This window comes from Anthonomus grandis, chromosome 10 (genome assembly GCF_022605725.1).
Source record: "Anthonomus grandis grandis chromosome 10, icAntGran1.3, whole genome shotgun sequence".
Classification (NCBI taxonomy): Eukaryota; Metazoa; Arthropoda; class Insecta; order Coleoptera; family Curculionidae; genus Anthonomus; species Anthonomus grandis.
This window is the reverse complement of record NC_065555.1, coordinates 18,167,398-18,194,911: the sequence shown is the minus strand read 5'-3', so window position 1 is coordinate 18,194,911 and position 27,514 is coordinate 18,167,398. Positions and strand designations below refer to the sequence as shown.

Here is a 27,514-nt window from a genome sequence, read left to right as displayed (position 1 = left end):
CACCACCGGTATCTTAAATCCATCAACTAGCAATACTTCAGAGTCAAATCCAGCAAGAGCAGTCACAAAACGGCCACTCACATCTCGATGTCGCAAAAAGCAAATATCATCAATAGATAATGCCTCCTTAGAAAAAATTTCAAATGCTCACGCAAACAACGAATTTATAGCATTTGGGACTTCCGTTGGTATGCCGTTACCAGCAGCATTAAAATTGCAGAGTGAAATCCAAAATCTGATTACACAAACTCGCTTGCAATATTTAGAGCAGAATTCTTTATCAGATTCCTCTCATCCCAGTTCATCCTTTAGCACAAGTAGCGTGCATACTCCAGCTACAATCCAATATGCACAAAATTTTGGGGAAGGCGGTGTAACCAATCAATCAGTCGCAATAGACTCTACACATATAGCGCCACCACTAAGTTCTCCACTACAAACATACTTTTCGAATTGGTCACTTCAGCAATTATAGTGTAAGCAACGTGTTTTATCGCGCTTATACAAATTATGTTACATAAACATTTTTATGAGTTAGTGTTTTTTTTATGCGTTTATAATAAAAATTATGAGGGATCACAGAATAAATGTTTTGTTTTCATATTAACGTGTTTCAATGTTACATTTGGTTACATTAATAAATTACTTACCTTTATAAATTCCTTCAATCCTGCATATATGGCGTCCAACACATCAGGTAGGAATATACTTATTGAACATTTTGGGACTCGATACAGATACTGTAAAGAAGATAATGAGTCTCCTGTAGCCAAGTACCTCAGAGTTATTTGAAGCTTCAATTTAGCTGATAATGCGTCTCGCATAACAGTATTCTTCTTTTGATTGCTAGTTTGAACCTCCCCAAGTAGAATATTAAACATAGCCTGGTCTATGCGCATGAAATTCAAAAAGCTTGAAGGATCTTCTGCAGCAAGTTCTCGTATAAGGGTGTTACATGCACCCAATTTATTTCTTCGTTGGATCCATTGTCTTACCCAGACTTTTTTTTTCACTTTTCCTTTTTTTTCTTTATTTTCACTTATAATTAAACTTAACACTCGTGCAGCTGCCGCAATCACTTCAGTCGACGCCATTTTTAGTTTAATGCAAAAGTCAAGACATTGAATGACATGACATTATTATGTCGCATGAAAACGAGCCTTTAAGGTATAGAGACACTATATGAGACACGCCCATTTTAATTCTGTTTAGGTTATGTTTTTTGTTTTGTTTGTAGGAATTCCAAACGTCAAAACAAAAATCCATGTTTTGATACAAATTGGAATTCAAAGTGCAATTTTGAAATTGTTATCTAGCAAAATACGACTGTAATTATTATTGTTCGTTCTATTCAAACCTATCAGCAACATTTTTGGCAATTTCCAAACTGATAGCATATTTTGGATGGCATGGAGCCCAAACTAATCAATTCTTAAGTAGAGGCTGAACCACTTTCAATATGAATATGGATAAATTTACATTAAATAGGGTAAGGACAGAATATAATAAAACAGCAACTCTATAAATACTATATATCTTGAAACAGGGGCAGATGCTTTTAATCAGTAGTTTTATAATAAGGGTGAGATTTTGGCAAATGCTGTAAAAATTTAAAAAACTATTAGATTTAAATCAGAAGGCTGAACAGATCCATGTACAACAATAATTATCCTACAAATTCAATCACCTAAAGATCAGGCCACTCCAGGTAATAATGGAATTTCTGTGACAGTTATTAAGGATAATCATTTGCATATAATCAAACCACTAATTCATTTAGTTAATCTAACATTTAAAACTAGACGATAACTGCAAGCATTTAAACATGGTATCATTTCCTCCAACATAATCAAAATTAATGGAAAAATATGTCTACATGAATGTTTGAACTTAAATAATTCTTAGACAAACAATTTGGTTTTAAACAACATATCACTACTGAGGATGCAGCTTGTATCTTAGATTTAATGGATCAATTTCATTAAGAGCATTAGATGCTTGAATGTATGTTTTGACTTAAGTAAGTGTTTAACACTGTGTCACATCAGATTTTGCTGGATTAGTTGAGAAGATTTGGCATGCATGGAATTGTATATAACCTTTCTTAAATGTTTATCAAATAGAATATAATGTGTCAAAATAAACAACCATTTAAAGCATCAGCTGTTCAATTGATATAAATGAAATTTTTCCTATTTTGACAAAGGGTCAGAGAAAACTGGTCTAGTTTGCAGATGACACAGCTCCAATTGTCTTTGGAAAAATCTAGTCAGACGCAGGCAAATAAAAGCATGGCATGATCAACACTTTTTGATCCTAAATACAAATAATTTTTTTTTCAAATTTTCCTGTTGGTAAGGATGGTTAACCCTCAGCCGCTTGGTTAAAGGTTCAACATGTCAAATTAGATATACAGGGGGATGTTTAATTATGCATTTACTGAAGTTCTGCCAATCACCCCCAGCTAACCTCACTTTAATATGTCAAATGGGAACCCCCATCATGTGATACATCATAGTAAGGAGTAAAATTCTCTATTCAACGGTACCAAAAAAATTAAATCGGTAAATGTGTAAGCAAATAGTTAGCGAAAATGTCTAGAAATAATAGAAGAATAGTAATAAGAAGAAATAATAATAAGAATTTGGCATAAATAAAATAAGAATATTTTATTTACGCCAAACTTTGGTGTGTCAAATGGCTACCCCATGGTGTGATACATTATTTTAAAGGGCATTCATTATGCTATCAATGGTTGTAAAAAAAATAAAATTGATTGACCAAGAAGCAATTAAAGTGTAAATCGGTAGGGTAGAAAAACAAATTTAATTAGTTTAACAAATTTATTTTATTAAATGTTCAAAATGCGCGCCGTTATTAGCAAGACAATAAAAAAGCCTATTTTCAAACTCCTTACGAACATTGGCAAGGGTCTGCCCGCTAATTCTGCATTCTTGAAATATTCTATTTTTTAAATTCGCAATACTCTCAGGTGGGGTTTTATAAACTTTGCTTTTTAAGTAGCCCCAAAGAAGAAAGTCTAGTGGGGTTAGGTCCGGAGACCGCGCATTCGATTGCACCACGTCTGCTAATCCACTTTTCTCGAAAATTTTCATCAAGCCACTCTCGAACTACCAAAGTGTAGTGCGCGGAAGCTCCATGCTGCTGAAAATGTATATTATTTTCATTCAATAATATAGCACCATGTTGATCTACTTGATTTTCCAAAGATTGGATGATGGAAGGGTATATTGCATTTTCTAAATGGTTTAAATAAATTTCACCAGTCAAATTTTCTTCCAAAAAAAATGGCCCGATTATTTCATTCCCATAAATTCCTGCCCAAACATTAATTTTCTGGGGATATTGGGTATGGCCTTCCCGAAAAACATGCGGATTTTCATTATCCCAGTATCTACAGTTATGTCTGTTCACCAGGCCATTTAAAAAAAAGATCGATTCGTCACTGAAGCAAATGTTCTTCAATAAATGGGGATCGTCGTCAATTCGCTGGCACATCACTTCACAAAATTGAATTCTCCTATCAAAATCATCATTCTCCGAGTTCATGAAGAATATGAATTTTATAAGGAAAGAACTTTTTTTTTTAAACTTTATGTACGGAACCAGTGGAAATATTTGTTAGTTTTGAGGCCTTTGGTATAGACAAAGTTGGATCCATAGCAAATTGTCCTAGTACTTCAACTTGGCATGCTTCATCGACAACTCTATTTTCATATTTTTTCTTATTGCAAATCGATCCCGTCTCTTCAAATTTTCGTATTAATTCTAATACGTATTTATGGCTCACGTTTTTATCTTGATACCTTTCATTAAATGCTCTCGCGGTTCTGCGAGCACACCGATCTTGAGCTCCATAAAGGAAAATTATTTCAATTCTTTCGGCTAGCGTATACACCATTTTATTAACTCACTGTTTTAACTAAAATTGAAAAATTGCACGCATCAAACTGATAGTTTTAACAATAATAAATCGCCTGCTTTTTAAACGCCTTAAAAATGTAAGGTATTGCAGTGTTTTTTTGTACCTATTAGGTAGATTTCGCAAAAAATATAAGTCTGCAAAGATTTTTGCAAAAAATTTGAAGACAGTCTTTTTTCTCGCAAATAACGGTACACATTCTTTACTTAAAAAAATTAATAATTTGCTTGAACTAAATGTACTGTTTGTTACCACACATTTTAACTTCTAAATTGCTTGCATTTTTTTTTTGATGATCTATTATAAAAAATGTAAGAATTTTAAAATGATGTAGGTACCACACTAAAAGTATTCATTTAAAATACCAAAGTTTGGCGTAAATAAAATATTAATTATTTCTAGACATTTTCGCTAACTATTTGCTTACACATTTACCGATTTCATTTTTTTTGGTACCGTTGAATAGAGAATTTTACGCTGCTTACTATGATGTATCACACGATGGGGGTTCCCATTTGACATATTAAAGTGAGGTTAGCTGGAGGTAACGTCACCCTGAATATCTAATTTGACGTTTTTTTTTAGAAAGTTAAAAAAATCGTGGATCGTTTTGAAATTTTGAAATGAAAGCACTGTATATACATTTTACAAGTTCATGCGTCCTAAGTGATGGCAAATTTACTCCATCATTACATAAAAAGAGTCAATATTTTTTACTGATTTATCACTGAGCTCTTTAGAGAAGCAAATATTCTACAGATGAATGAGATCTATATAAAATCTAAAGGTATACATATGTTCAAAACTAAAACACATATTTAAATACATAATGACAGGATCTGGACTAGGCAATTAATATTATTAATATTATAGCAGTAATTCCTAGTAGCAGACTTTCAAAATGTCAAAGAAGCCCTTTCTTATACAAAACCTAAAAAGATATAATATACTATCAAAAGAACTTCTCCCTACAAATAAATACAAAATAAATTTTAAAAAGTGGTTATTAGAATAAAACATTTGTCTGAGTTTTTTTTAATTTTATTAAAATTAATATTTACAAAAAAGTTTGTCATAAAGCCATTTGAATTAATAGCAGGTTAAAATAAGTATTTTAGATTAAATTAAAATCTGTCACATTCAAAAATTATACTTATAAACTATTTAAGTTATATAGTTAGTTATAAAACATTTTAGAATATTTACTTAATTAAAATTATTAGAAGCTGCATGTGCACCATTGTGTACCTAGGTACTATTCTTGGGAAAATGTATTTATATATGTAACTTTTTACATACATTTTACAACATAATATAGTAATTATAAGACAAATAAAAACATTTCTGAAGAAAGGACATAAAATACGAACATATACCATAACCCCCTTAAAGTGATTGCAACAGCTACATTTATTACTAGACTAGATATTTCAAATTTATCACTAGGAGAACTTTTTCTTAGTCACTCATCCCTTCAGACTAATTTTCTAAAAGTTTTTAATAAAATACACTTATGTCAATATAATTAATCATTTTTTGCAGTTTAAATATGTCAAGAGGAAAATCTTACATTTAGATAGAAATATATAAACATTTTGTATTTCTAGGCTCACTCAATGGAGCGTAAGGCGGTAACCCTTGCCCGTCGGAAGCAATTTGATGAATCTATTGAAAGTCATATGGAGGCAATCGAGCTTTTCAAAAAATGTCTGGAAATTAAAGACAATAAACATGCATTTGAATGCATTCAATTACAGAAAGAATGGAATGAGAGGTTTGTTACAATTATCTAGAGTTTATCCAGATTAACAGTCATTTCATAGGCAAATAAGCAATTTACAAATAAAGAAGAGCTACTTTAAAAGATTAGAGAAACAACATTTGGAATGTGAAAGGGGATCTTGTACAAAATATTCTCAAGGGATTGAGAACTTGGAGGATAAGATATTTAAGAATTTTGAGACTCATGATTCTCTCATATGTTACTTGGCTCAAAAAGGTAAATCAATCATATCCACTCCATATAAATAGAATAAATTATATTGTTCTTGCTTGCAGGAATAATTGAGTCCTTTGAGAGCAACTGCAACTCAATCCCTATTAAGGAAGAAAAAGAACCAACTCCCATTATTATTGGGAACAAACATCCGAAAAATGAGTCTACAGTTATTGAAGAACTTAAAGAATTAAGCGGTCAACTAAGGGAATCTGTACAAGGTAATTAAAGAGAGTAAACAAAATGAATTTAAAAAGATGCACCAATGAACTTCAATCAACATAAATATGAATGTTTTATTTAGGATTACTGACACAATTAGATGATAGAAACAAGGAAATTGAGCAACTTAAGGAACAAATAAAGGATTTGGAGTTGGAGAGGTCTTATAAAGAAGGTAAAAGAAAAATTAGATTTTAGTAAAGTGTAAAATTTTTTGAATTAGACACCTTTTATAAATTCAGGAATTCATAAATGGGTAAATTCTCATCTTGGTTGGATAATATCAGGAAACTTTCTAGTCATAGTCAAAGAAATATTTATTGTGTATAATAGTAAAAAGTTAATTATATAAAACACAAGGTACTATTCACGATCTTACCATAACACTGGGTCAAACAAAATACATCTACAAAATACAAGTATATAAAATCTTACACAAAAGGTTACAACTTATACAATAAAACTTACGCATGCACATTTTTCTCTGATAATCACTGGTAAGATAGTGATAGTAAACAACATTTATTGCACTGTTTCTCGCACAATGCCTAAATGTGGGTTCCAGGGTTATGATTATTAGCCTTTATTAGGGCACGCAAAGAAAACGCAGCTTTATATCGTTAAACCCAGCTTTAGTATTGAAAGATAAATCAATGTCATAATTGACAACTAAGTTAATCTATAACCTCAATTCAAAAAAAATAAATACTAAGACAGTAATGCTCTAATACTTAAATTATAATTATGAAATTTAAAATTATGAGAAAGAAAATAAAGTAAAATTTAGCACTTAATACTTATTCAATTGTACATCTGATAATACCTCGCATATACGTATATACTCAGTTCCCAATTTCAAATCAAATCAGTGATGGTGGTTATATAAACAATTTTACTAAATTGAATTTAAAATCTGTGATTATTTCTACATATTAATTCAAAAAAAAAAAAATAATCTATAAATTGCAACGAGCCGATAAATCAATACTTGAAGAAACCAAGCCAAAAAAAGAAAAGGGGCTACCTGAAATTCTGAGTCTCTCCGACTGGTAGCAGGGCCCACCTGACTGAATGGAGCTCCTTTGTTGGCAGCTATACGTTTGGGTCAAAAGAGGCAGTAGCAGATCGACCAGTTAGGATGCTTCCAGAATGTCTAGCAGGTAGTGGAAGGCAATCGGTATTAGGTGTAGCCGATTGGAAGGAATGCAGGTTCCGGAGGTGATGATCCAAGCGACTTGATGTGGTAACACGTGGAGTAGCAAGTGAGGTGGAAGCAGTAACAATAAAAATGCAGCAAAAGCAGAAGCAGAGGATAAGCAGAAGGTACAGGAAGGCCTAAAAATGGGGACCACACATGAGGTTCGACATGGCTGTCAATTTTATGGCATTTTTGTGTGGGTAAGTAAGTTAAATTTTATAAAATTGCTCTCTAAAAAGTTGGATGCATTGATGTTCTTTTGAGTTAAACCGAAAAGCATGCAAATAAGAAATTAATTAGATGAAAAAAATAGGAAAATGACTTAGGCATGTAACATGTGCTAACTTACCGAAGATGGAATGTGGCCTTTTCTGGGTTTTATTTAACACAACAAAAACAAGGAGCCCTATAAACTCTTAGGCCTACTTAGAAAATCAGCAATTAAGCTATCCTAGCACATACTAGTAACTACAAAAAAATTAGGCTAAGATAGGGTCTACCTTTTCACATCCGCATTAAGCGAAACTATCTGTCATACTCTAGAACCAGATAAAGAATGAATCTATTAAAAATAGGATTGTCAGTTCCCTCCAAATTTTAAGGAATGCATTTATCTGTCAAGTACCTAGGTGTTGACATGCTGGGTTTAACTACTGGGTACTATCTGGTACCAACATTGGTTTAAGTAATTTGCAACTATGGAGCAATCTATAACTTCAGGCCATGGTTTAGCAACAATAATTTACAAAAACTGACAGACCAGATTGACATTAACATTCTTATCACTATTGATCCTTATGATTTGAACAGAATAAACAAATAGTTAATGTGCTCAGTATTCATTAAAATCTAAAATAGGCCAAATTGACCTGCAAGGTAAAATCAATGCAAAATCAATGGCAGTTCTTAATTCTATTCAATCAACAAAACAATGAAACAATATCCCATATTATTATTTACTTTCCTCATCCAATAATGGTTTTCCTTGCTTTTCAGATCGGGTATGTTAGGAGGGACCATCTTAACGGTGTATCATATCTGTGTAGTATGTATATTTATGTATGATATTTAAATAAATTATTTTATGAAACTATGGTTGAGATTTACTTTATCTTGGTAAAAAAAAAATTAATAAATCAATTAATATATCTGTTGGAGATTAAACCTGTAACACACCCCTCCTTCCTGAAAAGGAAGTTTACCTGAAACTTGCAATGGAAATTCAATCCCTAATAAAGAAAAACTAATCTAACTAAATAACTAATAAAAGAAATCCTAACTTGAAAATACTTAATATAATACAACATTATAAGAACCCTCAAAATAACTACAAAGAAACGAATCTATTATAATAATTAATTTACGCTGGCTTATAACTTAGATACTAACATTAGATTTGATCTTGAACGTTATTATCAGGTGGATGTGCCTTTAAATCTTTAGCATGCCAAACTCCACGACAACGGCCTGTCAAGTCCGAAACTTCGTAGGACCATGGAGAGAGAATTTTGCTGATCTTGTAGGGCCCAAGATATTTAGGCGCGAACTTTGAAGTAAAGTTTTTGGCAGCATTAGAGATAACATAATTTCTCTGCCATACCTCCTGACCAAGTTGAAAACGCTCATCGCGATGCCGTAAGTTATAACGCCTACTACGTTGCTCGCAAGCCCTCTTCAGTCTTTTCTGAACATCGACAAATACCTTTTCCAATGTTTTCGATCGCAAAGTTGGATCGGAATCATTAGGGTTAGATGGAGAAATTAAAGTCGGGGTGGGACACAGAAATCGAAGTTCTCTACCAAAAATTACAAAGTTTGGGGTTAGACCCGTAACTTCGTGTCTTGCTGATCGGATTGCACAACCTGCCTTAGCCAAAATTAGATCCCACGTCCTATGATCCTCATCAACATAGCTTGAGATGATGGTTTTTAGAACACGGTGGACACGCTCTACAGGGTTAGCCTGCGGGTGGTAATTAGCAGTATAACGTATTTGGATACCATACTCTTGCATTTTATTTTGGAAAGCCCCACTACGAAACTGAGGTCCATTGTCGGCAATGATTTTATCAGGGATTCCGTAAACCAAAAGTACATGGTCCTCGAGCCATTTTAATATACTGCTGGCGGTAGCCACTCGTAAAGGAAAGAAGAGAGGATACTTACTGAACAAATCATATACTGACAATACGAAGGAATATCCAGAACGAGAACGAGGCAAGGGACCCACAAGGTCTACACTGAGGATTTGCCAAGGTCTAGTCAGGGTTGGTTGTGGACTAAGAAGGTGGCCAGAAGAGACTTTTTGAAGAGGTTTAGTCCTTAAGCAAGTGTGACATCGGGCAATATACCTAGCTACGTCACACTTCATATTTGGCCAGTAATATTTCTGTGAAATACGGGAAAGGGTCTTAAACACTCCAAGATGACCACAGGTGGGAGGATCGTGATGTGCCTTTATGACATCAGATCGTTGATTTCGTGGTACAATCTGCAACCAAGCATCGTCAGGATTATCTAAAGCGGGGTATTTTGACTTAGTGCGCTTATAGAGCTTATTATTAGAAATCCACCATAGTGGGTACTTAGATGGTTGCTCTTTAACGCGTTTTAGCATGCGGGAATACCACTTGTCGATCAGGAAAGAAGAATCGTTCGTTGACATGTCATTCAGAGGTGCTACCTCATCTACCACTGGTACCGAACGAGATAATGCATCGGGGACGATGTTGTCTTTACCCTTACGATGAACTATGTCAAAATCGTACTGTTGTAGCCTTACAGCCCATCGAGCAATGCGACCAACAGGATCTTTGATTGAATTAAGCCACTTCAGACTATAGTGGTCAGTTACCACTGTAAAATGGCTACCTTCCACATATGGTCTGAGTTTTTCGATGGCGAAAATGACAGCCAAACATTCCTTTTCTGTTGTGCTATACCGACGCTCGTTTTTGGTAAGAGACCTACTTAGGAAACAAATAGCGTGCTCTTCGTCACCTTGAACCTGATAAAGGACAGCTCCAAGTCCAAAATCGGAAGCGTCACATTGGATAATAAAAGGAAGATCAAAATCTGGACATGATAAAACCGGTGCGCTGACCAGTTTCTCTTTAATAGTATTAAAAGCATTTTCACATTCAGGACTCCATACAAACTTTACGTTCTTCATGGTCAATGAGGTCAAGGGAGATACTATCGTGGAAAAATTAGGGACAAACCTCCGATACCAAGATGCGAGTCCAACAATTCTTCTAATATCAGTAACAGTCTTGGGGGTTGGTATACGCAGAATAGCTTCAATCTTATCGGGGTCCACTAGTAGACCGGAAGAATTAACAATGTACCCTAAATATTTTAACTCGGGTTTACAAAAGGTACACTTCTCTCTGTTAAGAGTTAGACCTGCCTTAACGATCCTCTGTATGACCTCACGTAAAACACGAATATGTTCCTCGAACGACGGGGTGGAAATGATTACGTCGTCAAGATAGACGAAGACGTATGGCTCCAAGTCAACACCAATAACAGAATCGATCAGTCTTTGCCACACTGCAGGGGCATTAGTCAACCCAAAGGGCATACGGGTAAATTGGAAAAGTCCTCTAGTAGGGACTGTAAATGCAGTAAGAGGGCGAGATTCTGGTGCAATAGGTATTTGCCAATACGCGGACTTAATATCCAACGTACTAAGGAACTTGGCATCTCTTAATTTATCTAAAGTAGCAGAAACAAAAGGTATGGGATAACTGTCTTTGATGGTCACACGATTTAAAGCGCGATAATCGACACAAAAACGCCATTCGCCAGTTTTTTTCTTAACCATTACTATTGGAGATGACCAGGGTGAAATAGATGGTTCTACAATACCATTGGCAATCATTTGTTCCAATTCAGTATTGACATCCTTTTGAAGGGCACGGGAAAGAGGATAATAGCGCTGTTTGATAGGTGCTGAATTTGTCCTGATTTCTAGCTTGACCAAATTAGTACAACCCAATGTTGAACTCATGTTGGAAAAGACATCCTCGATAAGTCGATCGAGAGTTTCTTTTTGTGTTGGAGTCAGAGTATCAACGGATTGAATTGCGGCAGTTTCGTGACAGTAGTATGGAGCAACATCTTTGAAATGCCATTCCCCAGTGTTAAGGTCAGGTATGATCCCCATACGAGTCCAAAAATCAATACCTAAGATCAAGGAATGGGGTAGGGAGGGAACAACCAAAACATCCATAAGGACTACGCGAGTGCGAAGCCTCATAGGTAAGGTCACAATTCCTTTTATTGAACATTGTTGTCCATTGGCTACAGTGCACTCAGTGGCCCCAGATTGTTTAAGGGTGCAATAAGTAGACAAAACAGACCATCCGGCAGAACCAATAATAGTTCGAGATGCTCCACTATCAAGTAAACCTAATAGTGATTTTCCAAAAATGTCTATGTGCAGATAAGGACGCTCATCACCTTTGGCATGTGCCAAGACGAAATCAAGGACGGCAGAAGTACGAACATGTTTGGATAGACTAATGGCCGATTGCGATTCAAAAGATAGGCAAGAGGGACGGCCTATGCTCTTGCCGATGCCTCGTTTTTTGAGCATGTTGGACAAGTCTTTGCACTAACGTCTCTCTTTCCGCATCGGAAACAAAAGAACGTTTTGGGCTTAGAACATTTACGAAAACGATGTCCGCTGTCACCGCAATTCCAGCAGGTTACCACAGAAGAAACTGCATCTATAGAAGTTGAATAAGCCGAATGATTATTAGGAATAATCGGCTTAACATCACTAGGCTCTGAATAAGACTCAATTGACGCTACGTGATGACTGGGTTTTCTGTAGGCAAGTTCAGGTTCTAATAGCTGTCTAATGTTTGTGGGGGGTGGGACAAATCTCTGCACTCTGGCTTCGGTCTCTTCAATTGCTCGACTTAACCTAGTCAACTCGTGAAGATCATGGATTTCATGGGTAGCAAGCCTACTTTGAATATAAGGAAGTAAATTTCGACGAATAAGGTTAAGTTTGACTGATTCGGAGGGACTTTCTGAAAGTTTTCGAAATAGACTCTCCATTGCGACAATAAACGTAAGGACGCGTTCTCGTGATCCTTGGGTGCGTCTACGTATTTCATCCCACAAACCATATTCATAGTCATAAGGCCGAAAGGAATCTTTCAATTTAGTTACTAAATCATCCCAACTGGCAAATTTATTGGTACGATACCAAAGAAGGGCATCGCCAGTAAACAACTCTGGTGCAGACCGGAGTAACTGCTCCTTAAGTACACCTCGAGATAAACGTATTTCCTCAACTCTCTCTAGAAAGTCGTTAACACTAGTCTGTCCATTAAACTTAATATTCCATCGAAACACATCATGTGTATGGTATGAGTGATGCGATAGTTGTCTCGGCTCACGCCCGTAAGTTCGATTCGATGTGTCCGTCGGAGAAAAATTTACTTCTTCCAAATGACGAACTAAGTCGTTGATTGGTATGGACTGGGACAAGTTGTCTCCATAAGCAGTGGAGTTTGCTGGAGGAGATGCATGAACCACGGGGGGTCCAAAACGAACCTGTGATTGCCGACTCATTGATTGAGACTCATTTGCTGAATTCACTGGATAACAGTTAATTTGACTTACAGGAGGTTGTGATATAGGATTTGAAGATATTGATGACTTTGCATTAAGTTCATTTCCGGAAGACTGAAAGACTCTGGATCCGTCGCGCTGCATGAAACGACCATAGGAAGGTCTTGACTCAGATGTACTTGACGTTCTCTGCTGAGGATTAAAATAAGGACAACTGCTTTGAGCAAGCTCCAATAAATCCTGGAGTGGAAGTCTAGACTGTTGTGTCAAAGACGGATTGGAAGTAGTCCCATAGGGTACTGCATCGCTATGAGATTCAATCTGAGGCAACTCCCTATTAATAGCTGAATGTGCAAAGGACGTAGAAGTACCAGACTGGAAATTATTCAAATTGTTCGACTGCTCTGCAACCTCGCATTGTGAAGTCGATGCGGCAGCAACATTGGAATTAACACGTTCCGCTTCAAGTTCTTCAACAGGTGTAGATTCCTCATCACTCAAAACAATTAAGTCATTTGAAACTACTAAGTTGTCTCCTGTATTTAAGGATTCATGGGATTCGTGAGATGGAGTGGCCCCTGTTAGGGTAATGGCTGGTGGTTTGTTGGCATAAGAGCAAGAAGGCATGATACCTTGAGAAGCAAGATTAAGATCACCAAAAAGTTTAGTGCATGAACTTACAATCTCATTTTTTAAAACCGACTCTACTTCTGACACAGCATGGACTCGATTGATACGCTGGTACAAATGCAACACGAGGGTATTAATCCGTTTGGATTCTCCATCACAATAATCCTTTCCGAGAGTCTTAATATCCCGTTCAATAGATATTAATTTACTGCGACAAAGGCAAAGCTCACTATCTGTGTCGAAGGCAGTGGAACTAGGAGGATCAATGTGTTTCTCTCGTTCCAACCGCAAGGACTCACGAAGACTGGTCCGTTTTTGAGCGAAAGAACCGGTTAATGGGAGACCTCGAATGTGTAACTCATATTTTAGTTCCTCACCACCTAGATAATTAACATCCATTTCAAATGTCAAAATAGAGGGACAAAAAAATATATATATTTATAGATATATTATATATAATTTAATAACGTTAATTAAATAAATAAGCTACAAAAAAAAATTAAAAGGAAAATATGATTAAGTATCCAAAGGACACCCCCACCCTTTCCTAAGAAAAAAAAAATTAAAAAAAAAGGAATCAAAGTCCAACAGCAAATACACTACGTATAAGAGCAGTTAAGACTATAGTTATATTTATCATTCAGACCTACTAATAAGAAGAATAGTCAGGTACTTCAAAAAAAATAAATAAATAAATAAAAAAAAAAAAAAAACAAAAGAAGTCATAAAAATCAATCAAAGGTAATACCAGTAAATAAGCTTATTATACACACTTACTACAGTACTGCGCATGAACAGATTTAAAAAAAAAAATCAAAGAAAAAAAATATAAAAAAAAACAAAATATTTAAAAACTTTTCGATTATGTTAATCACTCATAATTACTTCAACAAATAAATGTTCGCATTAAAAAAATTACATAATCAAAGTTCCAACAATTTATCTAAAGCAAATCAAACTATAATAAAAGAAAATGAAAAAGAAAATATATATCTCTATGATACTTTATAAAGTACTACTTCTTCTCGACAATACCTCTATTCAAGAATTTAAAAAAAAATGTTTTTCCTTTTCTTCCCTTTTCTTTCTTTTTCCTTTTTCTTCTTTTTACCTTCACACCACCCTGTAATCCTATAACACTTGAATCATTTATCCTTCCCTACAACACCTGAAGATATTTCCTTGGTTTTTGGTAATTGGTCACCAACCTAAATAAAATTTGATAATTCTCTTTTTTTTTTTAAAATGAGAAGAAACACTGAACTGATGAAAACGTCAAAAAAATAAGAATGGTAAAGTCAACCTTCTAAAACAACTAATCAAAATTAACTGCTAATGTTTAATATAATCAAAAGCCATTAGAAAAAAAAATTGGTAAAGCATGAACTGACACGTTAGGCGCCAAATTTATTGCACTGTTTCTCGCACAATGCCTAAATGTGGGTTCCAGGGTTATGATTATTAGCCTTTATTAGGGCACGCAAAGAAAACGCAGCTTTATATCGTTAAACCCAGCTTTAGTATTGAAAGATAAATCAATGTCATAATTGACAACTAAGTTAATCTATAACCTCAATTCAAAAAAAATAAATACTAAGACAGTAATGCTCTAATACTTAAATTATAATTATGAAATTTAAAATTATGAGAAAGAAAATAAAGTAAAATTTAGCACTTAATACTTATTCAATTGTACATCTGATAATACCTCGCATATACGTATATACTCAGTTCCCAATTTCAAATCAAATCAGTGATGGTGGTTATATAAACAATTTTACTAAATTGAATTTAAAATCTGTGATTATTTCTACATATTAATTCAAAAAAAAAAAAATAATCTATAAATTGCAACGAGCCGATAAATCAATACTTGAAGAAACCAAGCCAAAAAAAGAAAAGGGGCTACCTGAAATTCTGAGTCTCTCCGACTGGTAGCAGGGCCCACCTGACTGAATGGAGCTCCTTTGTTGGCAGCTATACGTTTGGGTCAAAAGAGGCAGTAGCAGATCGACCAGTTAGGATGCTTCCAGAATGTCTAGCAGGTAGTGGAAGGCAATCGGTATTAGGTGTAGCCGATTGGAAGGAATGCAGGTTCCGGAGGTGATGATCCAAGCGACTTGATGTGGTAACACGTGGAGTAGCAAGTGAGGTGGAAGCAGTAACAATAAAAATGCAGCAAAAGCAGAAGCAGAGGATAAGCAGAAGGTACAGGAAGGCCGAAGATGGGGACCACACATGAGGTTCGACATGGCTGTCAATTTTATGGCATTTTTGTGTGGGTAAGTAAGTTAAATTTTATAAAATTGCTCTCTAAAAAGTTGGATGCATTGATGTTCTTTTGAGTTAAACCGAAAAGCATGCAAATAAGAAATTAATTAGATGAAAAAAATAGGAAAATGACTTAGGCATGTAACATGTGCTAACTTACCGAAGATGGAATGTGGCCTTTTCTGGGTTTTATTTAACACAACAAAAACAAGGAGCCCTATAAACTCTTAGGCCTACTTAGAAAATCAGCAATTAAGCTATCCTAGCACATACTAGTAACTACAAAAAAATTAGGCTAAGATAGGGTCTACCTTTTCACATCCGCATTAAGCGAAACTATCTGTCATACTCTAGAACCAGATAAAGAATGAATCTATTAAAAATAGGATTGTCAGTTCCCTCCAAATTTTAAGGAATGCATTTATCTGTCAAGTACCTAGGTGTTGACATGCTGGGTTTAACTACTGGGTACTATCTGGTACCAACATTGGTTTAAGTAATTTGCAACTATGGAGCAATCTATAACTTCAGGCCATGGTTTAGCAACAATAATTTACAAAAACTGACAGACCAGATTGACATTAACATTCTTATCACTATTGATCCTTATGATTTGAACAGAATAAACAAATAGTTAATGTGCTCAGTATTCATTAAAATCTAAAATAGGCCAAATTGACCTGCAAGGTAAAATCAATGCAAAATCAATGGCAGTTCTTAATTCTATTCAATCAACAAAACAATGAAACAATATCCCATATTATTATTTACTTTCCTCATCCAATAATGGTTTTCCTTGCTTTTCAGATCGGGTATGTTAGGAGGGACCATCTTAACGGTGTATCATATCTGTGTAGTATGTATATTTATGTATGATATTTAAATAAATTATTTTATGAAACTATGGTTGAGATTTACTTTATCTTGGTAAAAAAAAAATTAATAAATCAATTAATATATCTGTTGGAGATTAAACCTGTAACACATTGCAGTAGTCTATTTGAGGATAAATAAGTGATTTAACCAGTGGCTTCTTTGTATATTGGGGAAGAATATGTTTAAATGCATGATTTCAGTTTTATGTAAGCAGAAGTAAGCTTTTTCCGAACATGTCATGGAAAGTTTAAAGAAATATTAATGTCAGCCCTAGGTTCCAAACCTGTTTAACAGATGGAATAATGTCTCCATTTATAAGACATTTACATTTATTTTTGCATTAAGCAACAACCCATGCTTAGAAGACCATTCAGAGATTCTGTTCAGATCCCTGTTAACTCAATCCCCTAGATGAGTCCTCATTTTAAAAGAATACAGAAGCTGAGTGTCATCAGCATATAGATGTACAGAGTTATGGTCCCAGTATGCTACCTTGGGAAACTCTGTGTTGAAGTGTTTGAGGATTCGACCTTTCGCCAGCTAATTCCGCAATTTGCTTCTTAAGATTTAGATATGAAGAAACCACTTGCATGCTTCAGTGGAAAAACCAAAGAAGTGCAATTTGGCAATAAGCTAGGAAACAAAGAGTACACCAACCAGCCGCGAACAAATTGTTGAAGGACCAATATCTTGTGTATTTCTGTTATACGAATAACAAGCAAATTTTCTTGAGTTCTTAAAATCATCTTTAAATGTCTTTAAAAAGAATGGAATCAAATGGATAGAAGATCTAAGACATTAATTAATAAAAACGACAATATAAAAAACAACAAGAAATGTCACTGGTCACAAGCTTTCAAATCCAACTGAATGGTTGGTATTATCTGCTTGGATGCAATAAATTCATTCACCACATCAGAAACCAGCTCAAGCATTTTTCCAAGAATCGATAAAACGGATACTAGTCTAATCTTATCCAATGAGGTGATTTTAACAACTTTGGAAAGTGGGATTAACTATGAAAGTCTTCCATAGAATAGGGGCTTTTGCAGGCGAAACACTAAAAATACTGAAAACTTTTGGCGCAATAAAAAATCACTACTAAACAATAGCATATCATAGCTGATGTCATCCATTGCATTTAGATTTAATTCTCTTCAGTAATTTATATCTATCATATTCAGTAATATTACGAAATTGAAAAACAGTTGTGGGAAACTTGCAATGACTTATATTGGCAAAGTATTCAGTTATTTCTCATTTAAATTTTTTAAATTATGTGGAATGTCAAAAAATGTTTTGGAGTGAGAACGAATAGCGGAAGATAAATAATGTTTCGCATCGAGATAATAATTTTTAGCTGACAAGTAAGTGTGTGTTTGTACTTATAGGTATGCTTTTATTTTATGTTTAATAATTTCTTTAATTGTGTCAGTTATATGTGTCTATATTGTGTTCTACGCCAGATAGTTTCGACTGGGGCAAACTCATTAAAAACCGTATTTAGCTTGATGTTAAGCAGCTCTATGGAGATCTATCCACTGATTCATGTAATAGTACACAATTGAAGTAAATATTATCCATATTCGGGGCAGAACTGCTGCCTGGCTTCTTCCCCAAATAGAGGGGAACACAATTGTTTTATTGTGCCACTGGAGAGTACTAGTGGACTGTACTTATTTATTTTGCATGTTTATTGAAGGACCACAGCTTAATAAATGAAACAAACTTTTACAATACAAAATATATTTATTTATTCGATCCGAAGATGGGAAAATTGAACAGTTATTCATTAAAGCAGTTGTAAACTATGGATTGTCTTTGCTGTCTTTTTCTATACTTAATTTAACTTTATGTACACTTAGGCCGTCGTCCCATTAAAGATACGCGACGGCGACGCGAAGGCGATACGATTTCGCCTGGACACATTCAGACGACATGCAGTTGCTCCACCAAAGATACGCGTTTCGTGTTTCCTACGTTAAGTTGTTCAGTTTAGTTCAAAATGTCATCGAGTGAAGACGAGAATGTGGTTGCAATGTATTGGTATTTGCGGAATAGAAAAAAAAATAAAAAGGCAAAAAAAAGAAAATAGTGGGTGCATACTTTTATTGAGAAAAATTAAAAAAAAAAATGTTTGTTGCTGCTAAGAAGCTGCACAGACATCCATTAAAATCCAGTTCAGCATTTCGTTGTGCCATAATAAACAAAAACACAAAACTTCGATAAATGAAAAAAAAACGCCAACACACACAGCTTGAATGTTGCTTCGCAACTGACACGTCCAGTGTCCCGGCAACACGCATTTGGATGTGTCTTCGGCGCAGCGTTGGTGGGGACAAAATGATTTTAAAACATGGGTTGGACACGAAAGATACACGCTGGCGACATCGCGGAGATGTGGCGTCGCTGTCGTGTATCTTTGGTGGGACGACGGCCTTACTTTGCTTCTTAGCAGATAACTTCACTCGCTTCTTAGAAATTACTAACAATGTTGCTTATACTGCAATCACAATGGGATAAACACTTTAACCTATTGTATCAACACACGACGACCGGGCTCATAACTAGCAACAATAATACAGGTAGTTTTTTGACTGCGTTTAGAGTATAATGACATTTACAGACCTTCACGCTAGGTCACTAAAGGTGTAAAAAGTTTCATGGAAATTTATGGGTTATATTTGTTGCCTTTAAAAGTTTGAGGCGTTTAAAAGTAACCACTTCAAATTGATTATTTTCTGACCTGTGGGAACCTTCTAGGGATGGATGGTGTACTTAAAATTATGAACATAAACTAAATATAAATAAATAAACCTCGATGAATGCAAAAGTGTAACTGATGTGTTGTTGAGTTATTTCCCAACAACCCATAAAAGCATTAATTAAGTCTTTATTGAAATTTTTAATGTCTCAATATGTATACAGCTGTAGGGCTCTTCAGACTTGTCTGTAAATTTAGGTTTAAGTAAGAATAAACAAACCATGCAAATCTAAAGTTCCTGATTTAATTTGTTGAACACAAATAACATCGATCAACACGATGAACACAAATAACATCTATCAAATTCTCAGACGAGTGGGTCCCTTAATAACTTGTATTAAGTTGTGGGTTTCCAAGATTGCTATCAGTGAGTCAATTTACACATTGCATCAGAATAACAAAGTCATATATAGGTCATTGTTTATAAGGTACACACAGAAAAATCCCGATGGATTTTTTCACATTTTGTTGTGTAAAAAAAAATGTTTAATTTTAATACACAATTGTTAGATAATATCTCACAGTTCTGTATAAAAATTCTCAGGCATTTTGTATATGTTTTAATGTGTATATTTCATACAATTATTGCATATTAAATTAACACAATATAAGTGGATATTAATTATTAAGATAATGTGTATAAATATTCCACATTTTTTTTTTAAATCCAATGCAGTTTGGTAAAAAATCTAATAACCAAGTATATTTTTACTACAATTTTTAATTATTTTTTTATTCTGGCTTGTTTTGATTTCATTCACAATTGTGTAGAATAAAAAAGATTCTTGCTAATAGCCCTTCACAATTATAGAATTTTAAACTATGTATTGTGTAGTTATAATACACAATTGTGTATAAAGGAGGACGCGCCCGACGCCCTTGCCTTTGCCGCTAGAACTTCGTTGTTAGCGTCAATGTTGCCAGATTCAATATTAAACAGTTGTAAAGATATGCATCAAAATTTGCAGTCAATATAACGTTGTTAATTGAAAATAATTTAATAGGATATTTAAAAATAAGCCCAATCATCATAAGTTCTAATTTTGTTTATTTAAATAATATCGTGATAATAACACGCGTAGGGAAAAAGGAAACGTAACTTTTTTAATTGGCGGTGTAATCTTTAAGATACATTTGATGGCAGCATTGCTATAATTCCCAGTGCCACAGGTGTTCAACTGTTCATTTTTCAGTCCTTCAATCAATCGGCCCGCATTAATTTGTTTTAAGGTTTTTTCGTTTTGTTAAGTGTTAAAATTGCATAAGAAAAAAAATGAATATATTCGTTGAAGATAAACTTAAGGAGTGGGGTTTATTGGACCAACTCCAAGAGCAGTTTGTAGGTAGGTAATTAGGTAAGCACCTTATTTTTTTTGCATTTATTGTATACTTTGGAATTTACTGGATATTTTGATGTTTAGACAGGTAGCTGTTCAGTGATAACTGATAACTTTACTTATAGAATATCCAATTTTAATGTAGAGGTCGGTTAAATTTGTAACCTTTATTGCATTTGTATTTCAATTTGTATTACAAAATGGTATCTACTTAATCATAGCACTGTCTGACAGTCCTGTACCGTCCTTTTCAAGTCCTGTAGTAGTATTGTAAGGAAATTTGAACACCTATACCTACATATACCTACCCACTGTGGGCAGCCACTAGCTCTCACACTCTCTATGGTAACTAAACTATTATCAACAAACTAAAAACCTTTTAAAATTAAATTTTAAAAATTTCCTAAAAATTACCTAGGCTATTAATATTAAAACAAATAATTGAGATTTTTTTATTGGATAGGAAGGAAGGCTCCTGTAGAAATATCGTGTCCACCAAGATCCCCTAAACTTACATGGAGCTATAAAGGAGACAGTGTAAAATATCTATGGAAAAAACTTAGGTTTGAAACGATTGAAGAAAAGATTTAATACATTGCTCTAATGTATTAATGGTGGAATTTTCGAAAATATTTCATACAATTAAATAAATTGTTAAAATAAAAAAACAGCTTTTTTTTTATCCTGTTTTTCCCAGGCGCACTAGAATTTATTATTACACAGATTTATGACGAAATTCTCTAAAATGTATTTTAAATTTTTAAACAATTTGTTTATTTTTTTTATACAAATATATTGATTATTTTTAAATTTTTATGAATATAAATACAAAACATTGTAATAAAAAACTCCAGTTCTTATGTTAATTTGATATACAAACCTAAAATAAGTAACCTACACTATATTTAAATTTATAAAACAATATATAGTATTATTATACACAATTTGTAATAAAATTTAATAGTTGAAATGAAAGAAAATAAAATATATTGTTAAAACAAACTACACAAACGTGTGTATTTAAAATGCACAAATTGTGCTTTTTTACTGAACAATTATATTAAATAAATATAAAATATTGTCGAATTTAAGTACACAAATAGTGTACTATACATACAATAAAATAAATCAAATTGATACACAATTTGTGGATTATAGAACCACAGTTGTTTAAACACAATAGCATAGAGAAATTCTACACAAATTGATTCTGTACCATTTCCAGAATCAAATTGTTTGTAAAATCTATACAATTGTTGAATTTTTATTCACCTATTTTTAAGAGTGTAGTTGGTATAAGGTTTGGTATAAGGAATACCAAAAAGAAACCGTATACCGTTGTTATATATATATACATATATTTATATAACATATATTATATAATATATATATATATATATATATATATATATATATATATATATATATATATATATATTCTTAGGAGCAGTAAATATTGAATTTTGGCTATCTACATAGTCTGGTACAAAGACTAAGGCCGTCGTCCCACCAAAGATACACGACAGCGACGCCACATCTCCGCGATGTCGCCAGCGTGTATCTTTCGTGTCGAACCCATGTTTTAAAATCATTTTGTCCCCACCAACGCTGCGCCGAAGACACATCTAAAAGCGTGTCGCCTTCGTGTTGCCGGGAGACTGGACGTGTCAGTTGCGAAGCAACATTCAAGCTGTGTGTGTTGGCGTTTTTTTTTCATTTATCGAAGTTTTGTTTATTATGGCACAACAAAATGCTGAGCTGGATTTTAATGGATGTCTGTGCAGCTCCTTAGCAGCAACAAAATTTTTTTTTTTTAATTTTTCTCAATAAAAGGATGCACAAACCATTTTCTTTTTTTTGCCATTTTATATTTTTTTCTATTCCGCAAATACCAATACATGGCAACCCCATCCTCGTCTTCACTCGATGACATTTTGAACTAAACTGAACAACTAAATGTAGGAAACACGAAACGCGTATCTTTGGTGGGGCCACTGCATGTCGTCTGAATGTGTCCAGGCGAAATCGTATCGCCTTCGCGTATCTTTGGTGGGACGACGGCCTAAATCTTCATATTTCAGATAGCCTCTTAATTATGATGTTATCCACAACATGAGGGATTTGATAATAATTAATCGTGTCAATAAAGGCCAGGTTTTTGTTTACTTTACACTTGTAAAGGCTATTAATTATATCCACAGAAAAATTATTGCTATTAAAGTCGACATATGATATATTCCCCGGAATTACCCCATTTAGTCTATATATTAGCTCAATCTACAATTGAATCTATATATCTGTTTATTAAACTATTTACTATATTTTACGAATGAAGAATATTTTCGTTTTCTTAAATCATTTAAACTGCTATATATAGAATTTTCTAATAGCTATAATATGTTTTAAAAAAGATCATGAAGACCATGATTGAGATAAAATTATTATTATTTTTTGACAGTTGTGTTCAGCATACTCATGGTGAAATACACGCTTTAAGAACGTCTCATTATTACTCAAAAGTTTTATGAAAATAATCCATCTTTTTTTCAAGATTTTGATTCATTATAATTTAAGTTATAAGTTTTTTCCCCAAAAAAATTCAAATTTTAAAAATGTATAAAAATATCAGATCAAGACCAATTTACTTGAAAGTTCTAGTAGTTATGAAGAGATTGATTGCTCATCGATAGAAAAAGGTTATAAGTTTATTGGTCTATTATTTTTTATGTCATTTTTTTCCAAAAAGAAGTCTAAATTTTATTTTAATTCAACAATTCACAAAGAATTTAAATCAAGAGCAATTTACTTGAACTTTTTGTAATTAGAATCTATTGTTTGCTGTGAGCGATTCAATTGGTTCTAGGGTTACCTGTTAATTGGCGATCTGATCACGTTCTTTTTCAATATAACCTTCAATGAGAAAAGTTGACAAAGTAGCCCTTAGGATGCATTTTCAAAGGTGGTAGAGGCTTTTGTTAGATTGTGGAGGCCGTTTAGAGGTTAATTACCACCACGGGGAGTGATCTCGGATAAATTGCCACTTTGGTTGAGGGAATTTCTGCAAAGGGCAGGGCACGTGGCACATAGTCGTCCAAACAATATCAGGGAAATTAATGAACGATTAATTTATTTCATATTTAGAGCACTGAATTGGTTTAATTAATTGTATGATTTATCCAGTTAGCTTAATAGATTTTAGCTTTAGCTTTTATAGATTCTTTAGAAATAATTTGTATGACTCGGAACTTGATGATTTTGCACTGAGCCATATTAGTAAATTACAGTTATTATTGTTGAATCAAATTTATCTAGGTGGCCTTGAAATTTTTTATACATATCCTCTAGGGGTATTTGGTAGTTTTTTGTTGGGGAATTGACTTTTTTTTTAATGTTCTAGAATGTGCAGCACGTGGTTGGAACATTTCGGAATATTTTCTATATACGTTTATCATACTAGAACCTTAATAGTTAATTATAGACAAGCTAATTTAAATTTATTAAAATAGAATCAAAGTTTTAAGGAGTGCTGTGGACTCGTGTCTTTTTAGGGTTTTGGTTTCCAGTTTCAGTATCCAGTTCCCGTTTCCAGTTTGCGTTCCTGTTTTTTTGTTGTTTTCTTTTGATTGTTTTCCGGCCATCAACTAAGGGTGTGCTGAGGGGTCATTGAGAGAAGCGGACAAGGGGTGATTTATACTTTTTTCTTGTTAATTTTTCAATTTTTTTTTTAAACTTATATTTATATATTTTAAAACTGGCAGACGTACCATGGTATGGCGGGTTTTGATAGGGCATTAGGTAGGGTTCATTACGCCCAATGATGAACTGCTGACCCTTATAAAGGTGACTTAAGATTGGTTATCAGCAACCCATGAATTTTTTCCTTTTTTTGTATGTTTTTTAAAAATTCAATATAAGAAAATATATTTGTTTTTTAAAAGTAGCCCCTTGTGATAGTGAGCAAGCCATAACATTTTAAACATATTTCATTTATTCATTAACTAATAATTTTTTTAGCGATTTATTTTTTTTGTAAGAGTGACGTTTGTCATCTCTGTAAATAAATGCACATGGGTTGCAAGCCGGGATCATTTATGTTGCGCAGCATCCCTTTTATTTAACCTCTGTTGCCTTTGGATTTAAGTATTTTCACCCAAATTTTGGACTTATTTGGAAATATTTCAACAATTTTTTTAATTATGCATTTAATTAAAGTCATTAGTGTGCGCAACAACTGCTTTGGCCAAATACCGATTAATTAATCTATCCATTTGTTCCATCATGCCATCTGACTGCGGGTATAATGCAGTAGTCCTCGATTTCTTGATTCCAAGCGTCTTACAGATGTTCTGGAACAGGCTGCATTTAAAATTGCGACCTTGATCAGAATTTAGCTCTAAAGGTACACCAAATCGGCAGATCCATTCTATTATTAAAGCGTTGGCAACAGTGGAGGCTTCCTGCTTTGGTAGAGACTATACTGCATTTGTTAAAGAAGTCCATCACGACCACGCTGTACTTATTCGCAATTTATGATTCAATAACAATTCTTTCAAAGGGACTTTCCACGTTCTACTGACGCATAAAAACCTTTTGTTTGCTCCGTGGCTCATTACTTACCGTACATACAACGAATTACTGCACCAGTCATTTGCTATTGACCGTTACGTCTGCCTTGCTATTGACCCAGTAAAATCTTGCCCTCATCTCCCTTAGGGTCTTTGTTTCTCCAAGATGTCTCTGGTGAGACACCGCGGCAAGAGTTTACCTTCCAAAATTAAGGGAGTTGTGCTCAATATGACATGACATTGGGAAATACTTGGAAACGTATTACAAAGTTAACAAAGTTAGGACTATCTAGATATCCGTCTCTTGGGCTCTTATAAGGTCCCCATTTTGCCAAGTATCATCGACATTCATTGGGAACTGGCCAATCTTTGATACTCTGGACCTTTGCCTTGTCAACTACAACTCCTTGACTGTGAATCACGTGATTGAGAGTTACAGTTAACGGTGAAAGATATCGAACAATGATATTGGATTTTTTGTGGCCCTACTTAGAAGAAATACATTTTGAACAGGACATGGCCACTTGTTACATTTCTGGTGGTGAAACCATTGATTTATTGAAAGAAAAGTTCAACATTGATTTCACTTTATGCGAGAGATCGAAGAGGATTTTCACAATTTCGACCAAATGCTTGGCCTCCAAGGAGCTTCGATTTAACATCGTTCAATTATTTTTTATCGGGTGTTACGTTAAGTCATTGGACAGGACAGTCACAACACAGGACTTGAAAACGAACATTAATGCCGATTTATTCCTTAAAGTGACCGACAATTGCGTTCACCAAATTTGCTCCTGCATTCGTAGTTGTGGAGGACATTTAAATGATATTTTGTTTAAAATCTAAATGCTATCGTTGAAACTTTGAATTAAAACAAAAATTGTGTTAATTTTTCGATGTTTTATTTAGACTTCAAAACATTTCATTCTTATTGGGAAACCCTTTATATGCTATAAAGGCTTATAATTAAAGTATCTTTTGTTTCTTAGGACTTACTTTGATTGTTTCTTGGATAAATTTTTCCCGGAAAATTGAATAGGAAAATTCGACGAGGAATTTTGAACGATATAGTAAATTTTTATTATTTCACTTTATAAATGTTTTAAAGTCGATTTTTTAACTACCAATATTTAAAAAAAATATGTTTCTTTTTCAGCTTTTAAGCCGCCATTGAAAAGTAAAGACTCCAGCTCTAGTGCATCACCATCAATGACGTTTCCAGTAACAACCGATCACCTCCATGACGAAATAGAAATAAAAAGTTTGCCCCCATTGGAGGACTTGACCCTACCGGAGATCGATATAGCGGCATTTAAGGAATTCCACGTTCCCGAGTTCGAGTTCAAATTTTTTAAAAAAGATGATTGAGACACTCGCGTAATATTAAGGTATAGTGGTAAGATTCTTTAGGTCTTTAATGCAACTGACATAATAAATAAGCAAATACATATAAAAAGGGCATTTCTGCACTTTTTTACAGTATACAAAAAGGAATTTGTTCAGTGCAGAATGACCCCAAAAAGAACTTAGTCGTTCTTAATAATTTTATTCTTCATGTTCTAGTAACTTGCCATTCCATTTTTAGTTGTATTCCAATGCAATTTAAAATAATTTTTTTATTAAGTAATTAGATATAACTAGTGCTTATGGTTGTATTCAGTTCACAATATTTTATTAATGTTTAATATATTTTATATGGTGTAAAATATGTACCTGTTCATTATATTGAGTTTAATTTGACTTATTAAATTATTTATGATCCTTTAATTTTTTGTCGTTTGTATTTAAGGCCCTTCAAGGACTTTTTTATCATAAAGCGACGTCCAGAATACGATAGTGAACTATTATCAAATATTGATCATTAATAAAAATAACGTAATAATAAAAACCCCGAGTTGATTATATACGGGCCTCGCCTCTATTACCTCGAGTTTTAAGTAACACTTTCACTTGATAAATACAAAATGTGCTTATTTAATTAACTGACAATCAAAATTGATTTTATCAGTTACATGCTAAATAAGGTCAAATATTCAATTTAAAAAAACTATTATATCTGGTGCATTTTTTTTTTAATAATGGGTAATCCACTTTGAATTCCACATGTTGGTCAGTAATTATGT

General features: G+C 33.8%; 1 protein-coding gene across 2 annotated transcripts; it reads left to right on the top strand.

The window, feature by feature from the left end:
• The first annotated feature begins 1,259 nt into the window (after positions 1 to 1,259).
• LOC126741578 (uncharacterized) lies at positions 1,260 to 27,131 on the top strand. Of its 2 annotated transcripts, XM_050448063.1 has the most exons (7): positions 1,260 to 1,489; positions 1,547 to 1,708; positions 5,551 to 5,717; positions 5,767 to 5,942; positions 6,002 to 6,160; positions 6,244 to 6,336; positions 26,548 to 27,131. In XM_050448063.1, the coding sequence occupies exons 3-7, from the start codon at positions 5,560 to 5,562 to the stop codon at positions 26,757 to 26,759; spliced, it is 798 nt and encodes a 265-aa protein (XP_050304020.1). In that variant the 5' UTR covers positions 1,260 to 1,489; positions 1,547 to 1,708; positions 5,551 to 5,559; the 3' UTR covers positions 26,760 to 27,131. The 2 variants fall into 2 exon arrangements, with proteins under 2 accessions (XP_050304020.1, XP_050304019.1); XM_050448062.1 differs by lacking the exon at positions 1,547 to 1,708 and having other exon boundaries at positions 1,261 to 1,489.
• Positions 27,132 to 27,514: the final 383 nt, after the last annotated feature.

Coding starts and splice junctions, on each gene's coding strand:
- LOC126741578 (XM_050448062.1), top strand. CDS start 1,460: ATGAATATGGATAAATTTACATTAAATAGG. Junction 5,943..6,001: donor ATGTTACTTGGCTCAAAAAG/GTAAATCAATCA, acceptor TCTTGCTTGCAG/GAATAATTGAGTCCTTTGAG. Junction 6,337..26,547: donor GGAGAGGTCTTATAAAGAAG/GTAAAAGAAAAA, acceptor TTTCTTTTTCAG/CTTTTAAGCCGCCATTGAAA.